We start from the raw sequence: 21768 nt of genomic DNA on the forward strand, positions 1-21768 counted from the left end.
ATTCAGAATATATTAGCATCCAATTTGTTATTCAATAAACTAAAATATTATGTTGTGCTGTAATAATATAATAATAAGTACTGACTTATTAATACTAATTGGCTACTAAAGTGGTCAAGAAGAAACGATTGTCTCTAAAATGAATATTTTTATTAATTTGAATTAATTAATGAAACTTTTTTTTTACGTTTAAAATTTCCAAATTTGCTAACAAATCTACATTGTTATTTGAATGTGTTATCATCATTTAGAATAGTATTCAGCTGCATTAATATAGTTTTTCAAAATGTAGTCATAATTTTATTGAAAAAAAAGTTAAGCCAAATGCATTCATGTGCTAACTATGTTAATTGTTTAAAATATGCTGGATCCCTTTACTAGTTAATGAATAAGATCATTTGCAAGCTAATCAATAATAATTAAAATAAAAGGAGAGCAATCTGCCTGGAGGCCATCTGTAGACTTTGTAGAAAGTTCTTCTGTAGCACATTAGGAAATGATAAATAGCCTTTAGGTGCCTCAGATTTGTTTGCGATTTTTCCAGTGGATTTAAATTGTCAATTTTTTAAAAGGCAAAACCAGTTTGTTAAAAATTAGTGTTTTAAATCCCAGAGCAGGTTTAATGAAAAATCCTCACTTTATGGATATCGGAGCTACAGTTTAACATTTGGCCTGTGGTCTCCAAATTGTACTTCCTTTCTTCCTTTCTCTTACAACTAAACTAAGGAGTTCTCTTGAGGTGTAATTATGTAAGAATATAAAGTTGGGATGAAAGTAATGTAGAAATCAATATTAGTTTCATATGAAGCAAGATTCCTGTTTGCAATCGCTGACTTCCCCTTTATAGGATGGCAGTTCTTTACTGGTACACTATTACATAAGTCATTTATGTCCCATTGAGATCCCTTTCTGATAATTTTTTTGTGAATTATCTCACTATTTTTGAATTCAGCCTCCTCTTTTATCATCCTGCATTTGTTTCACTTGTAATTTTTCTGCTCTATTAAGAATATATAGGGGAGATTTATCAAATCTTGGATAGAGATAAAGTACGAACTAATCAGCTTCTTACTGTAGAAAAATGACAGATAATTGGTTGCTATGAGCAATTTCTTTACTTTATTTTTTTCCAAGATTTGATAAATATCCCCATAGTTTTATATGTAAATAAAAAAAATCAGTAAACTAGCACTAACTTGCTGATAAAAGGGTCTAATATGTAGGTGTCTTCACCTTTGTAACTTTTACTGCTCCAGCCATAAAAACTTTTTAAATTTTAGATGCCATAAAGGCCCAATTACCTACTACCTACCACCAGTGGCCCCTCCAGTGCGGGCAGACAAGATCAACTCAATTGAATTTCACATATATTTTTGCACAAACGTTTCTATAGAACTAAAAACACTGATATTAAAGTTGCATCTGTTTGACTACTACGTGGGAGGTAGTGTTAAAGAAAGTCCTGAGGTTAGCTCTTAATTAATATAAAAAGTCTGCATGATAGTGCTCAGCTAGTATACTTTAGTGTTTATTCATACCAACCTGTGCCTTCACGAAGAACAATTTCTTTATCAGTGTTGATCCACCTGTAGCAAGGAAACTCCAAATACTCTCCACCTGGGGTCTTCACTGTAATGTGACGACAATACCAGTCATCTTTATACCAATATTTATGCTTTTCAATTTTAATCAGTTGGATTTCTCCAAGATCTTCTGATACTGTAACATCATAGGAATCAATCTAAAGACAATAAACCATAATAGGTTAATAATAAAGTTACAAATTCTGTTTAGTTTGTTTAATTTAGTTTCATATACATTCCCATTATTAATGCTTCATCTTTACTATAGTATTCTGATTAAACATAAAATACTGAACACAAATGAAATGAGAGCTGCATACATACATTATGTCTTGTGATAAGATTAAAGCGACAGTACTGGTATCCTAAACAGTGGTGTAATGACCACAGCAATTTCTCCACTTGTCCTCTTAAGAATGTTTGCTACATTTGTTTCCCCTTCTGTTAACCTCCCACTTGTAGATTACACTCATATCTTGGGCGGGATGGATTAAGCATTGCATTTTGGATGTGATGCTCTCTGTCATTGATCGCATGCATGATGGCATTAGTAACGCTGTATGCATGTAGATGTAAGCAAAGGACAGTTCTCCCGATAAGAGCTGTCCTTTGCTATATGGGGACTCTCAGATTTATAATTCAGTAGTCTGCCTGCGCATGTGCGGCTGGTGGCGGCAGAGTTGTGCGGGACTCTGTGGGATCTTATTGGATGCCTCTTGGGGAAGTCTCCAAAAAGAAGCCAGTAGGCTTCTATTAGGTAACACCTTCTATAAATGGCATTGCCTATCGGGTCCAGGTTCCAGGAAAGTTTAGCTTTCCGGAGCTTAGTGCATATGGGAAATGTGGTTGAAGCTCAGAAAACAGCATTTTCTGAGGTTTGACCACATTTTTGGTATTGATCCTGCCCCTTGTGTCTTCTTGCACACACATTAGTGGTGCACAACAGCTCAGGAATCCTCAACTTCAAGCAGGTAAAACCTTCCTCACCCACATGGGCCCCACTATTTATTTTTTGACTCAGACATAATTTTATTAGGGATGTGCAGGTTCAGCTTAGTTTGGATTTTCCCGCCAAGTTCGCTTTTTTCCGCCAAAAATTGGGTCTTCGAAAGAGGCAAAACATCATCTTTCATTGACAAATATCATCTTTCATCAGGAATCATGATGTTGGTCCATGAAAGATGATGTTTTGCCTCTTTCTGAGACCCAATTTTTGGCGGGAAAAATACAAACTTGGCAGGAAATTCCGAACTAATTCAATCCTGCACATCCCTAAATTTTATGGCTAGTATATTTTAATGCCCCATCTCCTCCCTTAATTGCTCCTTTCTCCTGTGCTAGGAAGCATAACAAAGGGGAAGATGTATAAAATCTTGGAGATAGCTAAATTGAAGAGAGATAAAGTGCCAACCAAACAGCTTCTAATTGTCATGTTTATGGGCTGTGCTAGAAAAATGACAGTTAGAAACTGAGTTGATACTTTATATCTCTCCATGATTGTATAAATCTCCCCCAATATGCACAAATTCTATTCATCAATTATTAGTATTATCAATGTTATTTAATATATTCTCCATGTTCATAATCATTCTACCCACATTCTTATTCACTCTAAGTTTTGTCACACCCCACTATATAGCATAACCACATCCACATACATAGCACTGACACTGTCCATGTATACTAATACACCAATCCATAAGGAGGATTTCTGCAAAACAAGTCTGTCAAGTTGTTAATTATTCTCTGTCTGCTGTTAGAGAAGCGCCTCCCTCCTAATTTGCATTTATACTATTCAGCTCAGTCATACACACGCTTATGGGAGAATTCAATTAGCTGTGGCAATTTACCGTGGGCTAATTGATCCCTGGGACTATTCAATTAGCACCAAAGGCAGCCTGCGGGCTGCAGTTAAGGGATTTTTTTCAAGCCTGAGGTGGCTCGAAAAGAAATTCCCAATAAATAGCCTTTTTTGGGTGCCGCGGCCATGTTAATACAAAGGTCCGGGAATTTATTCCAGATTCTATGTGTTAACGCCCATAAACAGTTAAGTTACCGGGCAAGAAAAAGGGGCTCTAATTGAATAGCCACAGGCTTTAAAGCATAAAGCTACCACCCTTTTTTGACACCCGGTAACTTGTCGGGGCTAATGTCAAATAGACTTGCTCTTTAAAATTCAGTAAAACACATTAACATGCCCTATCACCTGGTAATATTTTTTTGCAGGTAAAAGTACTTATGGAAACATTGTAGTATATATTTATAACCACAAGCTCAATTGAAATCACTATAATGGTGTTTAGTATAAGTAAACAGTTTGAAGCCATGTGTTGGGGGCAACACATGGCATTAAAAAGGGGTATATGAATCCCTTCTTATCAGCATTGCCCCATCTTTTATTCCCTCATCTTACTCATGAATACAGATGGAACACAGAGTTAGTCTGTGATAGAATATCTTCTTACCAGCATAAATGACCAGCTATCAGATAACCTACTGTATAGCTGTGTGGACACTTCATGCCTTGGCTTCAATTTCATAAACCTGAAGGTTTTTCACAGGGATAATCAGAACTGCCCTGGGCTGGGGTATGATGGACCAATTAAATAGTGTGGAGGCAGGGCTCTAAGGAAATGGATGCCTTTCCTGATGGGTCAGTCCAACAATGAAACTTTTGAGGCACAGTTTTATATATATATATATATATATAATATATATATATATATATTCGCAGCAGGAACGGGATGGCACTCGGTGAGACTCAGTGAGTTGTCTGACGACTTAAAGCAAAGTAGTGCTGCGTTCTTTATTTTTATTGGAGTCTCACTGAGTGCCATCCCGTTCCTGCTGCGATTACATTTACCTTGGGAAGTACACCAGAGCATTCTAACTGGAGGGAGAGTGCCGGCCCCTCGTGAATTTGTATATATATATATATATAATATATATATATATATCAGCTATATGGAAAGCATTAGAATGCTCCTTCTTATACATTTATAAATGGTGCTCTGGATAAACTAATTAATACTATACTGCAGAGGTTCGCAAACATCGCCATTACAGTCCAGGTTTTAAGGATATCCATGCTTGAGCCAGATGGTTAAATCATATTGTCTGAGGTACTTACTAAGTCATCTGTGCCAAAGCATGGATATCCTTAAAAAGTTGACTGTAATAGCAGAGTTTGGGAACCCCTGCTATACCGTTTGTTACATATTTCAAGATTAAGGACCAGTAGAATACATACTGTATGTAGATTGTTCAGAGTTTAATATTTAAAAAGGTGAAACTTCACTACTAAGGTCAGTCATCGTTTTAAAAAAAAAATAATTCTGTTAATATAAAAATTGCTAAACTTAAACCAATTTTGAAACTTCTGGAAAAAATGTATCTATGGTTTCCAGCTCTTTAGAATCTTTCTTAACATTGTACATTCACCCACAGATAGTTTATGGTCTATTTCCTACAAAACAGCAGTCTGAGCTGTTGTAGTCCCTATACGGAAGCCTGTCTGCCACCTTTTAGTCACTCCAAAACAACTTGTCGCCTTTTATCCCCTACACAGGAACAAAAATGATTGACCAAAATTGGCTGATTTTGGGGGACTTCCAGCAAAATTATTTTGAGAAATATGCTTCAAGGATGTCAGTATATGGACACCATTTTATGTGAAATTCTGTCACTCCAGTTTCTAGATTAGGATGCGTTACCCTTCTGTCATTGTACAAAGTCTCCAGGAATTATTACCTATACTTAGCAAAGAAGTCGATGTCCAGTCCCTGAGCCACTTGTGATTCTTTGGTAAGAAACAATGTCAGTACTAGTTTAATGTTATTGCTTGGCAGATTAGTCATCCAATGAAGAAAATGTAAGAAATAAGGGATTCATAATCTCTCTGTAGATTTAAGATGAGAACATTTGCGGGGATAGGGGACAGCCCTATGGTGTACCTGCTAAGTAAGAGATGTGCGTGGAATAAATACAGACTTGCTTTTTGGGAGATTTTTTTGTATAATGTTTGTAGAAATAAATGAAACTGAGGAAGTTAGAAAAAGAGGAAGAACCCACAATAGAGTCTATTTCTGGGCCGTATTTGTATATTTGATGGATTTTCTGCTGCAATGTCAATTCTGGCTTTTCTTGCTGTGCTAGAACATATTATGCTTCTAGATACAATATATATTTGAGGAACAAAAAAATAAATATGAATGACAAATATTTATTATTGTACATCATTTCCATTTTGATACCATCAATACCATCATCCTCATTTCGTTCAGAGGCTGGTATGAAATCTCTGGTTTTGCCCCACTGATTAAATAGGAGCATCAGATGCCATCTCTGTAACAGTGGAGTCCTTTAAAATACTATGGGGAGATGCATCAAACCTTTCTAAAGCGGACAAGTGGAGAAGCAACCAATCAACCAATTGTAGGGGGTTTATTTACTAAAGATCGATTTTGTGTTTGATTTTAAAATCGATTGAAATCAGCAGAAATTGACATTGTGTTTCAGTGTCTAAATTGCAGATTTACTAACAGCTGCGGTTTGAATTGAATTTGAAAATCTACGTCGACGTCTGTTGGATTTTGCAGGTGTAAATGTCTGTGAGCTCGGGAATCTGTGTTTTTTTTTGTTTTACCCAGACCCTGGACTGCTACCTGGAAAAGGGGGCAGCACACATCCAAGGATTAGGTAAGTATAAAGTGTAAGTGTGAGTGTGTTTAATAAAGGGTTAAAACAATCGGTGTGTGTATCCTGTTGTTTTTGTAATATTTCTTTACAGTGGAACTATAGGTGGCAGTGTGCCAAGAATGTAAGGGTATGCTAGCACTTGCGGTTCTCCAAGTGCCGGCCCAGGCTGATTGATTCCCCAATTAATTTTTGGAGTCCCGACATTCTGAGGATTGCCAGCTCTGGGCTGACCAGTTTGGGACTGGGGTGGTAATGCCCCTGCTATGGCATTACCACCCCAGCTGTTTCAGCCCTTTGCTGGTTATAGGAAAATAGGGGGAACCCCACGCTGATTTTCCCCCCTATGTTCCTGTACCAACCAAGGCTGAAAGGTCCAGGGTTGGTTATGGGTTTGAGGGGGATCCCACACCATTTTTTTTAACACTTTCATTTACTTTTAGCCCTGCACAGATCATAGCTGCAGTGATAAGTATCCCCTGTAGTGAGTGGGACAGTTAATCATCGGGCACCATCCGGCGTCAGATGATGAATAGGCCCCTGTGCAGTAGAATGAATGTCCGTCACATACATGGTTGTATGCGTATTTTGGTGGTTGACTCTATGTGACTTTATGCTGCTAGAAAGCCCTTCCCTGGTGTACATCTACTGTATGAATGTGCAAGGACTGAGGTGCCAACCATGAGCATCTGTAGAAGCTGTAATACCTCCTGGTGCGTCTTCAGATGCCATCTTTAGTCACACCATCTAAACTTGCCCTCCGGCAGGTGCAGCAGTCCACATTAGCGACACACCCGCAACACTCCTATAACATGCCCATAAGATGGAACATCTTATGCGTCTCTTTAACCACCTCCCAGGAACACCCAGCGCTTTTCCAAGACATTTCTGTTACCATGTGTCTGAGTTGCAGCAGCACCTTTGTGTGTACGCTCTGTGTAACCCATGCGCAACAGGAGATTTTAGGAATTTTATGGATTTTTGTGCATGTGCAGGAGAAAATAAAAAGCTCAACTACATGAACATTGGAATTGTGTGTCGCTCTGAATCAGGCCCATGGAGTTTGTGTGGACCATGGGGCATTCTAAAAAAATCACACTGCCTGTAACTCACATACCCCACTGCTGAGGCTGCTCACTTTTGGCAGGTTCACGATGGCTGAGGAAGTCCGAGACGCGCAAAACCCGGTGCCATTTACATTAAAAGAATGTGAAAGCTCTCGGTTAGCCCTATCGCCAATCTGCCATGACATTCTACTTTACATTGATAATGGCAATCAAGTCAAACAAGAGACTTTAGAGATTTATTTTTTAATATTATAAAACATAAGTATTTTATTATTTAGAATATCTCTCTCCAAGATTTGATAAATCTTCCCAACTGTCTTTGGTGTTCCAACACTTGGGAGTATGCGGCTGTTGGACTGTCCGCCTGTCCCCACTGTCTTCCTTTCATCTCAGGATATTAGTGAGCTTTCTGGTTTGCTTGGGTGAATGTCATAGGGTTTATAAGCTATATTTTCAAGGCAATTTTTGGCCTGAGACAAATGGAAACTTTTTTGTTGTTGTATATTATAAATGTAACTTTCATTCTTTCTCTGTGTGGACACGTTACAGTCTGACTTACACAGTATCTATCTTTCATTTATTCTGTGTATAATAGGGTTTATTGACAAAGTCTTCCTTCAAAAAGGAATATACAGTACTGTAACCATTGAATAAGTTCCCATAGATGCATTTCATCTTCAAGCAAGTACACTTGGCTATTTCGCTCAAGATTTGGGACACATTATTATATTTAACTGAAAAGTTATGACACAAATCCTTTCCTGTGTGTCTTAAGAATCTTTTCCTGTGTGTCAAAACAACTTTTATTTACTAGACCTTTTCCTTTCTTCCTGGACCATAGATTCTCAATACCTCTTTTGGTTTTTGGTGCAGATTTCTTATCCCCGGCTGAGCAGTTCCAGCAGTCATTCTGTATAAGCTTAGGCTTACTCAGATGGCCAGCGGGTGACCCAATTCTGTCACGGTGTGTCTCTTGTTCTCAGACACCTCCTGCAGCATTAGAATATGAGAAAATATTTAATGCTGCAGGAGGCGTCTGAGAGCGAGTGCTGCGTCCAAAGATTGGATGGAGGTTATGAATAGACTCATATGTCCACCTATCTTAGTGACACATGGCAGTGATGTGTCAGAGGTTGAATCTGCATTGCATGGGGAGGAGGCTACATCTAGGAATTAGAGACCTCTTCAATCGCAAATACATTTTTGTATTTCAATTAGGGATGTGCGCCGGACCATTTTTGCTGGATTTGGATTTAGTTCTGATTTGTCGTCCTGCTTTGGATTTGGATTTGCCAAACCTGCCGTGACTGGTTGTGGATTTGGATATTTTTTTTGCAAAAACTGACAAAAAAAGCTAAAATCACATAATTTGTGTTTTTTTTTGTTCATAGAGTATTATTAACTCCAATGAAATTAATTTCCAATCATTTACAGTCAATTTAGACCACCTCACAGCTCACAATATTGGTTTCACCATTATTGGCCAAAGGATGCAGTGAGCTGGCTGGTTACTAAGCGACAGACTCTGCAGTTTAAAGCACATCTATGAAACATTTCCACTTACTGCCACTCACTTCTGAGTGACAGTACTTGTGTGTTATGGACACACAGAGGGCTAAGGCCCAAGGAGTCACAGTGCTTATACACACAGAGGGCTATTGCACAAGGAGTCACAGTGCTTATACACACAGAGGGCTATTGCTCAATTGAGTCACGGTGCTTGTATACACCAAAAAATATATATATTTTTTTTTTTTTCCTTTGACTGTCTTGAAAGTTTTTTTACTATTTTAAACTTTTTTTTTGTACACAGCCACTTGTGAGTCTTGACACTTTAATCAGCAGAGTATAGCGCAGCATACATCAGTGTGCAGTGTGCCCCCTATACACAGTCACTTTGCCAGCACAGCCACTTAAATAAAAAAAGAGTAACGTGATCCACGCAACAGACAACAACCACGATGGTTGTTGCCTCCCGAATGAGGAGCTCAGACATGGCTTCTGCCTTTGTCGAGCCGTATCTGAGGGTTCATTGGCTGAGAGAGGTCAGCCCCTGCCTCTCTCTGCCAATGAACAGCTCCCTCCATTGAAGTCAATGGTGGGAACTGCAGAATAAACTTTTGTAACTCTGCGGCTCTCCATTGACTTCAATGGAGGGAGCCGTTCATTGGCTGTGAGAGGTGGGGGCTGACCTCTCCCAGCCAATGAACGCTCAGATACGTCTCTACAAAGGCTAGAGCCGCATCTGAGCTCCTCATTCAGGAGGTAACAACCACCGTGGTTGTTGCCTGTTGCGTTGATCGCGTTACTTGTTTTATTATATTACCAAGACCATGGATGCCTACTGGGAGAAGTGGACCAGTCTAGGTAATGTAGGTGAGTATGTGTGAGTGTGTATGTATGTATGTATTAAAACTTTACTATCACAGTGTGTGTGTATTGTGTTTATTTAAACATTTCTTTACAGGTGAACTACAGGTACCAGCGGACCCTTAATGCACCTCATGCTGGTACTTGTGGTTCTTCAAGTACCAGCATGCGGGGGAGGCTTGCTGGCACCTGCAGTTCTACTGTAAAGACTATGGCCCTCATTCAGAGCCGTACGCTCTGAGCAGAGCGCACGCTCTGAATGAGGGCCGCCCTCCATAAAAATGGAGCGTCCTCCTGGACGCTCGTATAGCTGTGGGTCACCACCCACAGCCTATACGAGCGTGCAGTTTGATGGCCGCGATGGTCGTGACCATCGCGACCACCGAAACTGCGAGCCGGAGCCTGCGGTTGAGGTTTTCAACTGCAAGCCCCGGAGTGATTTTGGCTCTATCAGAGCCAAAATCACTCCCACTGACATCACTAGTGATGTCAGTGGGCCGGCTTCTGACGGGAGGCGTTCCCGTGGGAACGCCCCCGTCAGGGAGGCACGCCCACCAAAGGGGGCGTGCTGTCAATCAACATCGACAGCACGCCCCCTTTGATCAGACACAACGAGCGAAGGAAAGTCCTTCGCTCATCGCGTCTGGCGCATGCGCACGACGGAGCTCCCGCCGTTGTGCACATGCGCAGAGCACAACATCGACCCACTTGCGAGCGGACAGCCGCTTGCGAGTGGGTCTGAATCAGGCCCTATGTTTATACTCTTGTTTTTTTTACATTACACTTACACTATCAACCCGGCACCCACTGGCCAGGGGTGCCAGGGATTGCCCCGGCCTATCGGCCTAGGCCTCAGGTGTCCTGTAGAGGGGGACCCATTTATTGGGGTGGTCCCCAGCTCCCCAGGGATCCCCGGCCTGGGCTGACTAGCAGTCAGGGTTAATGCTTCGGCTGGGGGGCCCAGTGATAGGGTTCCCCCGCTGTGGCATTAGCCCCCTGCTAGAAAAAGTCTGGTACTGGTTCTGGATAATACAGGGGGACCCTATGCATTTTTTCCACCTGCATTTCCAGATCAGAGCCCAGTGCTGGTTGTAAAGTACGGGGGACCCCTATGTAATTTGTCCCCCGTATATTGGCAACCAGGGTTGGTTCTGACTAGCCCAGTGCTGGTTGTGCTTAAGTACGGGGGACCCCTACATCGTTTGTCCCCCGTATTTTGCACAACCAGCACTGGGTCACTAAAGCCCGGGGCTAGTTGCTCTATTGGGGGAGGGGTCATGCTGTTTTATTTTAATTTTTTTACACGTTTATTAATTTTTATTAGACACAGATGCACGGACGGAGATCCGTCCATGCATCTGTTTCTTCATGCATGCATCACGGAACTCCTTGTCCCATGCCTGCGAACATTGGGAGAGAAATGGCGTCCCAGTCTCCGCGCCTTATGTAGAGCTGAACTCTCGCGAGAATCCGATGTCAGGAGATGACGTTCAGCCTCGCAGTGGGATCCGAGTCAGGCGGGAACACTCGAACCGCGGCTTGGGTGAACTTGGATCCCCGATGTTCGGAGCTCATCCCTAATTTCAATTTGAACAAATACAGATATTAGAGTATTAGAGTAGAATAACCATCATAAAGTCTGGTTCATCTTAAAGGTAATGTGCAATCTGAGCGTGTACTATCTGTGCAGCCATGAAGGTGACCCATAACAACAAAGGGGGTAGTCTGAGGATTATTGCATTTTTGAGCATCAGGTCTATTTAACAAGGTGGTACTGCAGCAGCTTATTCAGATAATTGATGTGGTTTTTGTCTTTACATTGGCAAAAGAAGTCCCAATAGGTTTAGTAAATATGCCCCATTTACCAAGCTCACAAAAGGTTAGGGGGTATATTTACTAAAGTGCAGGTTATTAGAAGTGGAGATTGTAGCTATTATCTTCTAGAAGGTGCTAAATCAATGATAAGTAGAATCTGATTGGTTTTTATGGGCAACATCTCCACTTCCAAAAAAATTCACACTTTAGTAAATACAGTATACACCTAGAAGTCTATTCATCATAACTCATTCAGTTTTAACTAATTACCGGACTAATTCATCATTGCTCTGCTCCAAAAGTATCTATTCTGAAAACTGTCCTTTTTGCGATGACAGCTTTTAGGAAAAGAGATACTTTTCCTGCCTGCTCCTACCTTACCGCAGCTGTAATCAGTACTGCGCATGTGATGCTTCTGTTCATATAAGCGCTGCATGCTTAGCACTGATTACAGCTGCATTATTTATATATATATATATATATATATATATTTTTTTTTTTAAATACTTGTCTATGTTATACCGGCTGCTGCATGCTCCTGCTGACGGGAAGCCTCTCCCCTCTGTCTGTTCCCAGTTGGCACTTGTGAGTGCTTCTTCAATTGTCTGTTTATAGTAAATAAACAGTTCATTATTAAGCTTACTTACAAGTGCCACCAGCGAACAGAGGGGAGACGTTTCCCGTCAGCAGGAGCATGCAGCAGTGAGGAGAACACACACAGTGCAGCCGGATATGAACATAGGCCCTGATTCAGAGCTGGACGCTCTTTCAGAACGCTCTCTCTGAAACAGGGTGGCATTTTTTTTTTGAACCGGCCTTCTGGTTGACCACCCACAGCTTTAAAGAGCGGCCAGGTGATGATCACGATGGTCCCGACCATCCCCGCTGCATAAACCTAAGTCACCCTGGGGGGTGCCTAACCATAAGTACCCCCCGGGGGTGCCCTACCCTAACCCTCCCTCCTCCTAGCCTAACTCTAACCCTCCCGGGGGGTGCCTATCCCTAAGTCCCCCCCGGGTGCCCTAAACCTAACCCTCCCCCCCCCGCGGCTGTCCACTCGCGGCGCCCGGCATCCCTTCTTTTGGGATGCCGTGCGCCGGTCTCCCAGTGTCGGGGAAATGTCAGGTGTCTACATCTAGACGCCCGGCATTTCACCCTCGCCGGGATATGACAGACGGGAAGCCGGCTGTCGGTATTAAGGCAGCCGGTTTCCCGATTGTATACCGTGAAGCCTTACGGGGGCTGTACGCCATCTCAGGATGGAGTACAAAAACACCATCAAATTCCAAAAATACATAATTTTCAGAATTTGATAAATGGCATCCCAATACTTTAGCGTAGAATTGAACGCAGCAGGACTGTAACAAAGAGATATCAGTGATATCTCCGTTACAGGTTAGATGAATAGCAGTGATACTTGAAAAGAACATAAATAAGTAAAAAAAAAGGTGGGAAAAACATTCTTTTAGTTATGATGAATACGTTCTAAAGAGCTTGGCCCCATTAGCCATTGCCATCTTTAGATGGCGTTAGCCCATTGAGGCCTTTGAGCCATGATGCCACAGGATTTTTTTAGGAGAGGGATACGAAACGATCACTGTACATTTGTCAGCACAGGCTCTTTTCTTCTGTCCCAGAATCTGACTATTAAAAAGTAGCCCTGCAAAGCATTCCAGAACACTGAGATATGCAGCAGTACAGAACACTGAGATATGCAGCAGTACAGAACACTGAGATATGCAGCAGTACAGAACACTGACATATACAGCAGTACAGAACACTGAGATATGCAGCAGTACAGAACACTGAGATATTCAGCAGTACAGAACACTGAGATATGCAGCAGTACAGAACACTGAGATATGCAGCAGTACAGAACACTGAGATATTCAGCAGTACAGAACACTGAGATATTCAGCAGTACAGAACACTGAGATATGCAGCAGTACAGAACACTGAGATATGCAGCAGTACAGAACACTGAGATATTCAGCAGTACAGAACACTGAGATATGCAGCAGTACAGAACACTGAGATATGCAGCAGTACAGAACACTGAGATATGCAGCAGTACAGAACACTGAGATATGCAGCAGTACAGAACACTGAGATATGCAGCAGTACAGAACACTGACATATGCAGCAGTACAGAACACTGAGATATGCAGCAGTACAGAACACTGAGATATGCAGCAGTACAGAACACTGAGATATGCAGCAGTACAGAACACTGAGATATGCAGCAGTACAGAACACTGAGATATGCAGCAGTACAGAACACTGAGATATGCAGCAGTACAGAACACTGAGATATGCAGCAGTACAGAACACCTATTATATATGCCCCTATAACTGTAGATGAGCAAATCATTCACACTATATTTATTTTCTGAATTATATTACAACAATTTTGGATTATACAGTGTATGTTTAAAACAGTGTTTCCTATAGGAAGCCCATGGTTGAAACCTTCACACAACAGCCATCTATAGATTATATCTAGTGTGAAAAGATATAAATAGGACCCAGGGAGGGTGTTTACCGACATTGACTTTAGTGGTTGTAAAGCTGGGCATCAACTATACAATTATCTGTCAGATATCTATCCAAGCTGGCTGGTTGGAATGAAAACCTGGTAATCAATGGGAGCAAATGACAGTCGATCATATGGTTTTACACACTGAAAAAAGGACAAAAAAAATTGTTCAAATTGGTTACATTTGTGTGTTTTAACCAATTTGTCTGAAAAACCATTTTTGGCTATTTTCCAGTGTTTGTGAGCAAATGGACGACTGTCATTTGCTCCCATACATTACCAGGTTTTCATTCCAACCAGCCAGATTGGACAGATATCTGACAGATAATTGTATAGTGGATGCCCAGCTTTAGCTTTTTTTTTTTTACGCAGAATTTTATTCACACCTACTGCAATATTCAAATGAAAAGAAGCCATTTGTATGACTGAGGATATTTTGTTGCAGTTTGTAACCAGTAATATAAAGTGGCAGATTTTACCTAGAGGCTGCAGCTATCTAGTAAAAATCCACCACCACCAGTGAGCCCCCAGTGATGCAGTGGCATGCCATTGGAAGCACTGTCTGCTAATTGCATGTTGGGCCGGCAGTCTGGACTGCAATCTGGAGTGCCACTCCCATGCCTTTCTGCCAGCTTTAATATGCTTCTAGGGTCTGCAGTTCATGCCTAAAAGTTGCATTTCAGATAGGAAGGGGGTTGTGCACATGCGCAAGTTTTGCTGCCAGCCATAATGTGCTTCTACGGCTACAGCCAATGCAGTCCCTAGAAGCCAGGGGCTTGTGCGCTTGTGCCAGGCTAACACAAGCCACGGGGACCTATAGATGGCGTTGCCCAAGGGGAACAAGCGCCGGAAAGATACCCCCTCCTGAGCTTGCTGTATATGTGCTCATCACAGCTTCATATAATTATATGAAGCTTGCTGTGACGCTGGTCAGCAGCAGATTGCTCATTATCAGATTTTGAACTTATGAACATATCTCCAGTAAATATGTCAATGCCATATTTTCTATTATTTTGCTGAATTCTAAACACTAGGGAAGTCCAGCTAAGTGTAATTTAATTTTAGTTACTATACGCAGTGTAACAAAGGGTCTATCGGTCCTTCAACCATTGTGGTTTCAGCAGCTGGCCAATAATATCCCACTCATTCCTTTACTAAAATATTTTTATACAGTGCAATAGTTCCCAAACCCTTTAATGCACAGACACATTTCACTGTTTATATTTAGCTCCCCGAATGAAAGATTTGTTAAGAATACTGCATGCATCGTGCATACTAAGTCATTCATATAATAATCTGCTTCTTTCCTGCAAAAGTCCCCAGCTGCAAAAGTTCTGTGTTTTGGTAATTCTGTGCAGATATGGTCCAGATTGTGTCACTGCTAACAGTAATACTAGTAGATCAGTTTGATCTCCATGCAACTTAATTTGATATGAAATCCAGACAACATTAGAACAATAACTATTTGCACAAAGGTTGTCAGGTCATCAGACACTCCTTTCACTAGTATGAATGAATCATTTCCTCCAATAAAATAATCAACTTTTAAGTACTAAAAAAAAGTTGCTAAAGATAAAGTTTAGTCCCTTAATCACTCACCCCAGCCTGATAAAATCACTTCCGTTACTGTACAGTACAATATGTGACAAAACTCTATCACGAAAGTCACGCACACATCTAAGCATGTGTGAATGCACACAGTATGACAGTCACACCAATATTTCCCAAATAAAACCTGCCCCTGATATTTCTCCTCCCAACCCCAGCCCTATTGGATAGTGGGGCTGATCGAGAGGTGGATGCTATTTTGATTACTTTCGCAGTTGGCTGATAGTTCTGGATCTGTGCAAGCGCAGGAGCCATACCGTGCATATGCAGATCTGGGGATGTGATGTCTCTTGCAGTGTCCCAAAAGCTGCAACATGATTGACATACTGCTGGCATTTGGGGGTGGTACCCACGGCTGATTCTCCCGTTACGCATGGTACGCAGCTGCGTAAGGCGCCACATAGTGAAGGGCGCCTCAGCTGCGGGCTGCGGGCAGACTGTGTCTCTGTGACACAGCTGCACCGCGTGTGTAGTGCTGACCGGACGGAGGTTGGTCAGCGCTACACAGCACAAACACACAGCCGCCGGCTCCGGCAGCTGTGTGTTTGCTTTAGCAGCTGATGAGAGTCAGACAGACTCTCATCGGCTGCTGCTCCCACTGCCAGAGCCGGACATCTTCCGGCTCCCGCAGTGGGTAATGAGAGTGACGTCATGATGTGACGTCACTCCCATAATGCAAAGCGGCAGACGGAGGAGCTGATATTGGCGGCGGGACCAGAAGCAGGAGCGGGTGTCAAGTAAGTGGTTTTTTTTTTTATTACGGCTCTACTGCGCGGGGGGGAGTTGGATTACTACTGGGGGCACCACAAGGGGGGATTACTACTGGGGGCACCACAAGGGGGGGCTACTACTGGGGGCACTACGAGGGGAGATTACTACTGGGGGAACTACAGGGGGGGAATACTACTGGGGGCACTACATGGGGGCATTACTACTGGGGGCACTACAGGGGAGGAATACTACTGGGGGCACTACAAGGGGGGGAAATACTACTGGGGGCTCTATGGGGGGGGGAAATAATACTGCGGGCACTATGAGGGGAGATTACTACTGGGGGCACTACAGGGGGGAATACTACTGGGGGCACTACAGGGGGCATAACTACTGGGGGCACTACAGGGGAGGAATACTACTGGGGGCACTACAGGGGGGCATTACTACTGGGGGCACAAGGGGGGGGAAATACTACTGGGGGCACTACGAGGGGGGGAAATACTACTGGGGGCACTACAAGGGGGGGAATACTACCGGGGGCACTATGAGGGGGGATTACTACTGGGGCCACTACAAGAGGGGGAACTACTACTAAGGGCACTACAAGGGGGGGGGGGCCACTACTGGGGGCACTATATAAGGGGAATACTACTGGAGGCACAAGGGTCACTGCACAGGGGGGACCACTACCGGGGGCACTGTAAAAGGGGCACTGCATAGGGGGTACCACTACTGGGGGCACTGCATAGGGGGACTACTACTGGGGGCACAAGGGTCACTGCACAGGGGGGACCACTACCGGGGGCACTGTAAAAGGGGCACTGCATAGGGGGTACCACTACTGGGGGCACTGCATAGGGGGACTACTACTGGGGGCACTATATAAGGGGAATACTACTGGGGGCACAAGGGGCACTGCACAGGGGGGACCACTACCGGGGGCACTGTAAAAGGGGCACTGCATAGGGGGTACCACTACTGGGGGCACTTCATAAGGGGACTACTACTGGGGGCACTATATAAGGGGAATACTACTGGGGTTCACAAGGGGCACTGCACAGAGGGGACCACTACCGGTGGCACTGTAAAAGGGGCACTGCATACGGGGCCGCCAAAAAATATACTCGCTTACCAAAAAATTTGGGCTAGGGCCGGCCCTTGTGGTACCCTAAATGGCACCTTAAGGATTTGCGTGAACAGGCGCATCGTGTCAATGTTCAGTTACAGCCAGTGGCAGATTTTACCTAGGGGATGCGAGGCTGCAGCCCCCCCAGTAAAATCCTCCACTTCAGTGAGCCAGTGCAGTTCTATTGGAAGCGCCACCTGCCCGTCACGCAGAGGACAGGCAGCCCCAGGGGGAGGTGTCTCCTCCCCCTGGGAGCAGGGAGAGGTATCTCCTCCCCGTGGGACTGCCAGTCCGGGCTGCGATTAGCAGAGAGTGGCTTCCTATTGGAAGCGCCACCTGCCCGTCACGCAGAGGACAGGCAGCCCCAGGGGGAGGTGTCTCCTCCCCCTGGGAGCAGGGAGAGGTATCTCCTCCCCGTGGGACTGCCAGTCCGGGCTGCGATTAGCAGAGAGTGGCTTCCATTGGAAGCCACTGCCCTGCCTTTTTGGCAACCTACAGGGCTTCTTGGGGGTGCAAACGATGCAGTCCCCAGAAACCGGTGTTATGCGCATGCGTGGCGCTACCGCCGTGTTTATGGGACACGGCCGGCCATGGCCAGACTTGCAGCAGCGGCAGCCCCATTCAGCACAGGTAATGGGGAAAACAAGAAACTTAAATGCAGACTTATGTTGTGCTTGCACCCTATCATAGTATGAGACTTATTATATGTGGATGCATTCACTGTGTGTAGATCAGAGGGTCACAAGAGGATGTCGCTGGAATGATCTTGTGATCTTTTATCCTATATGGCAGTGTGGCCTACACAATTGTAAATAGGTGATGATGATGGTATACTGTAGTAGCTGTCTAATGAGGCGGAGGTAAATATCCCTGTAGTGAGTGCACAGAAAGACAAAGACAGACAGCGCTTGTATCCAAAAACACCAATCTCACCTTATTACATAGCAAGAAATCCTGATTAGTATGTAACCAAATGATTGGTATATTTCAACTATAACTTTTTAGAAATGTATTGTTGTATTTTTATTGATGTATTTTGTGATTATTACTACTGTGAATCAGCGGGGAAAGAAGACACTGTTGAGCTTGACTCTAGTCCTGTACTACTGTGTACTACTGTATTTCTTGTACTGATTAAATGTGAGTTTATAACTTTGTTACATAGTGTTCACCCTGCATTCATATATGCAGTATGGTTGAAATATAATAATTATTTGGTTACATACTGATCAGCATTTCTTACTACTGTGCAATACAAAGTACTGTCGTTGTGATGGGCATTATAATCAGCTCCTTCCCACCATGAGGGATGACAAGATATAAGGGGCATTACTCTATACAGACACGCTCGAAGATTGTTAAATTGCACTACTGCACCGTCCCCATACATTGTATGGGAACAGTGGTATGCTGTAAATTGTGCATAAAATGTAAGTAAAAGCTGCAATATATCCTCTGGTAGACAGTTAGTAATTAGCCACTTTACTTAAAAAATGCGTATAATGCTAATTCCACATTATCTATTTATCAAATAATATTTGCAGAATATCCCCCAGCAAGAACCAAATGTACAGATGTGTTCTCACATGTGTTCTTTGCTGCAGTCACGTCGGATAGCCCCTTGTTGCTAGACTGGTCGCGTGAGCTTCTGTTAGCGCCGGGTGTTTTGTGCCAAAAATGCATCTAGGTTGCAATTCGATGCGACTAGGAAGCACAAGGAGACTGTGCTGATCTATCACGCCAGCCCAGTCATATCGCACTCCAAGGCGTATTGAGGCTAGATAAGCAAAGACACATCTGTACCATGGAGGGACTGCAGCAGATATCTCCATATCTGCCACAGTCCTTCCATTTCCAATAGTAGCCACAGCCTCCAAAGCTGTCAGATTTACCAAGCTCTGATGTGGTCACTTCACTCTGAACACATTGGAGGGATGGACTACTTTAGGAGCCCCTGTCCCTGCGTGTGATTTTTGATACATCTGGGCAAAACTTACTGTGATTAGCAGTGATAAGAAAATACAATTATTGGCTCTAAAATCTGATAATTGTTAAATATTCCTGTATATATGGGGCCAACGGGATTGATAAATAGGCCACAGAGTGAGAGGAAGGTGCTGAAATAAAACATAAATAATTGTAATACCTAAAGAAAACCACTATCTCAGTTGGAAGTAATCCTTGCTATAATTACTAATGTGCAAAGATATTCCAAAACATGTAAAGAGTGTGGTACAGTTAGACACTGCTATCTACAAACAATATTTAACAACCATTTCTAAGAATTAATTTTCCTGTTTGTATGACAGAACCTACCTAAAGTTTCAGAATTGAACCCTTTGTTACATGGTAATTGTATGACTGCTAATCATTTGAATATTAGAAAACCACATTCTTTAATGTGAGTACAATTACAGAACTTCTAATGATTTTATATATTTTTTTACAGGGAACATATCTTTCCCCCTTTATGTGCTATAATACTACTCTGATTCTTGGTCTGCTTGCCCACACCCCTACTGCATAATGCCCCAACTATTCTCACCAACTAATTTATAGCCATAGGGGGCTGGGTATGATATCCCGGCTGTTGGGATGCTGCTGTTCGAATACAGACAGTGGCATCCCGACAGCCAGAATCCCGGCACCCATTGGAACGGAAGGTACGTTTTTTCCCTACCCCTACCCTAACCCTCCCCGGTGCCTAAACCTAACCCCCCCCTAGTGCCTAAACCTAACCTCAACCTCCCTGGTGCCTAACCCTTCCCCTAATGCCTAAACCTAACCCCGCTACCTAACGCTACCCTCCCCGTGCACTTCGACACTTACCTTTCGGAATGCTGACGGTCGGGATACTGGTGCCAGGATCCCGACCTGTTGGGATTTCGGCACCGGTATTTAGACCGTCGGCATCCCGCACATCCCAGCCATAGGACAGTTGGGTATGCATTATAAAGTCCCCACAGATTTGAGAGCATGTACATATTCTAAATCCACCGATGGTTTGTGGGCCTGCTTTCGATATTGGTCACTAGATTGCTCTCTGAGAAGCACATGTGCTGTTCATACATCCTTAGAAGAGGCCTCTGCTCTAACGGCATTGCCAGGCCCCTTCTGGTGATTGATAATGCAAACTTCCATCCATGGTCACTAAAATGGTCTTTGCATTATTTTTCAGCTAGGGTACCCTGCAGAGGCAGAACTAGTGGCGGTGCAGCTGGTGGGTTGCACCGGGGCCCACTGTGGTGCAGGGGCCCATAGCTGCTGCTGCAACCGCCGCTTGTGTCCCCCAGGCCCCAAAAGTGTAGGGCAGACCGCAGTGAGAGCAATCAGCACTACACAGTAGCAAACACACAGCCGCCAGCGGCGCTGTTTATTTGTTATAGCAGCTAATGAGAGTCAGACAGACTCTCATTGGCTGCTGCGTCCACGGAGTGAGCCGGTTGGAGCTCACTCATGTGCTCCGCCTTCCGTCTCTCACATAATGCAGAGCGGTCCAGGAGGAGCGGACAGCGGCGGTCGCGGCAGGATCGGGGATTCAGGTAAGATGCATTTTTTGTGTGTGTGTAAGGGGGCACGGGGGACTTGCACAACATAGGGAGGCGCTACTGGGGGCACTGTATAAGGGGGTGGCCGCTACTAGCGGCACTGTATTGGGGGGGCCGCTACTGGGGGCACTGTATGGGGGGTGGCTGCTACTGGGGCACTGTATAGGGGGGACTACTACTGGGGGCAATGCATAGGGGGGACTTTTACTGGTGGCACTGCAGAGGGGGGACTACTACTGAGGGCAATGCATAGGGGGGACTACTACTGGGGGCACTACATAGGGGGGACTACTACTGGGGAAAATGCATACGGGGGATTACTAATGGGGGCACTGCATAGGGGGATCACTTTTTGGGGCACTGTATATGGGGCACTACTGGGGGCACTGCATAGGGGAACCACTACTGGAGGCACTGCATAGGGGGGTCCAAAGCATAGCCTTGCACCTGGACCCACCAGTCTCTAGTTCCGCCACTGGTACCCTGTGTATTTTACATTGGCCACAAGAGTGTATTCTGTGCCAGATACGTAAGATGCTCTTTGTATGGTATACCGAACTGTGATGCAGACCTTAGAATCTGCTATTTTCTAAACTTATCATTAAAATAGACTGAGCTGTGCATATAGATATTGCTGTGCTTGTTTGCTTATAATTCTTAATATATTTTATTTATATGTTTAATTGGGTGTCTTAAATCACATCTA

General features: G+C 43.6%; 1 protein-coding gene across 1 annotated transcript in view; it reads right to left on the reverse strand.

Annotated features, from left to right (window-relative positions):
* ALOX5 (arachidonate 5-lipoxygenase) overlaps positions 1 to 21768 on the reverse strand; it is a 123200-nt gene that overhangs the window by 71058 nt on the left and 30374 nt on the right. The window contains exon 2 of the mRNA XM_088475799.1: positions 1543 to 1741. Coding sequence (XP_088331925.1) covers positions 1543 to 1741 — 199 coding nt within the window. The remainder of the gene's footprint in view (positions 1 to 1542; positions 1742 to 21768) is intronic.

The sequence above is a fragment of the Taudactylus pleione genome, unplaced genomic scaffold, assembly GCF_031769625.1.
Source record: "Taudactylus pleione unplaced genomic scaffold, aTauple2 ptg000016l, whole genome shotgun sequence".
NCBI lineage: Eukaryota > Metazoa > Chordata > Amphibia > Anura > Myobatrachidae > Taudactylus > Taudactylus pleione.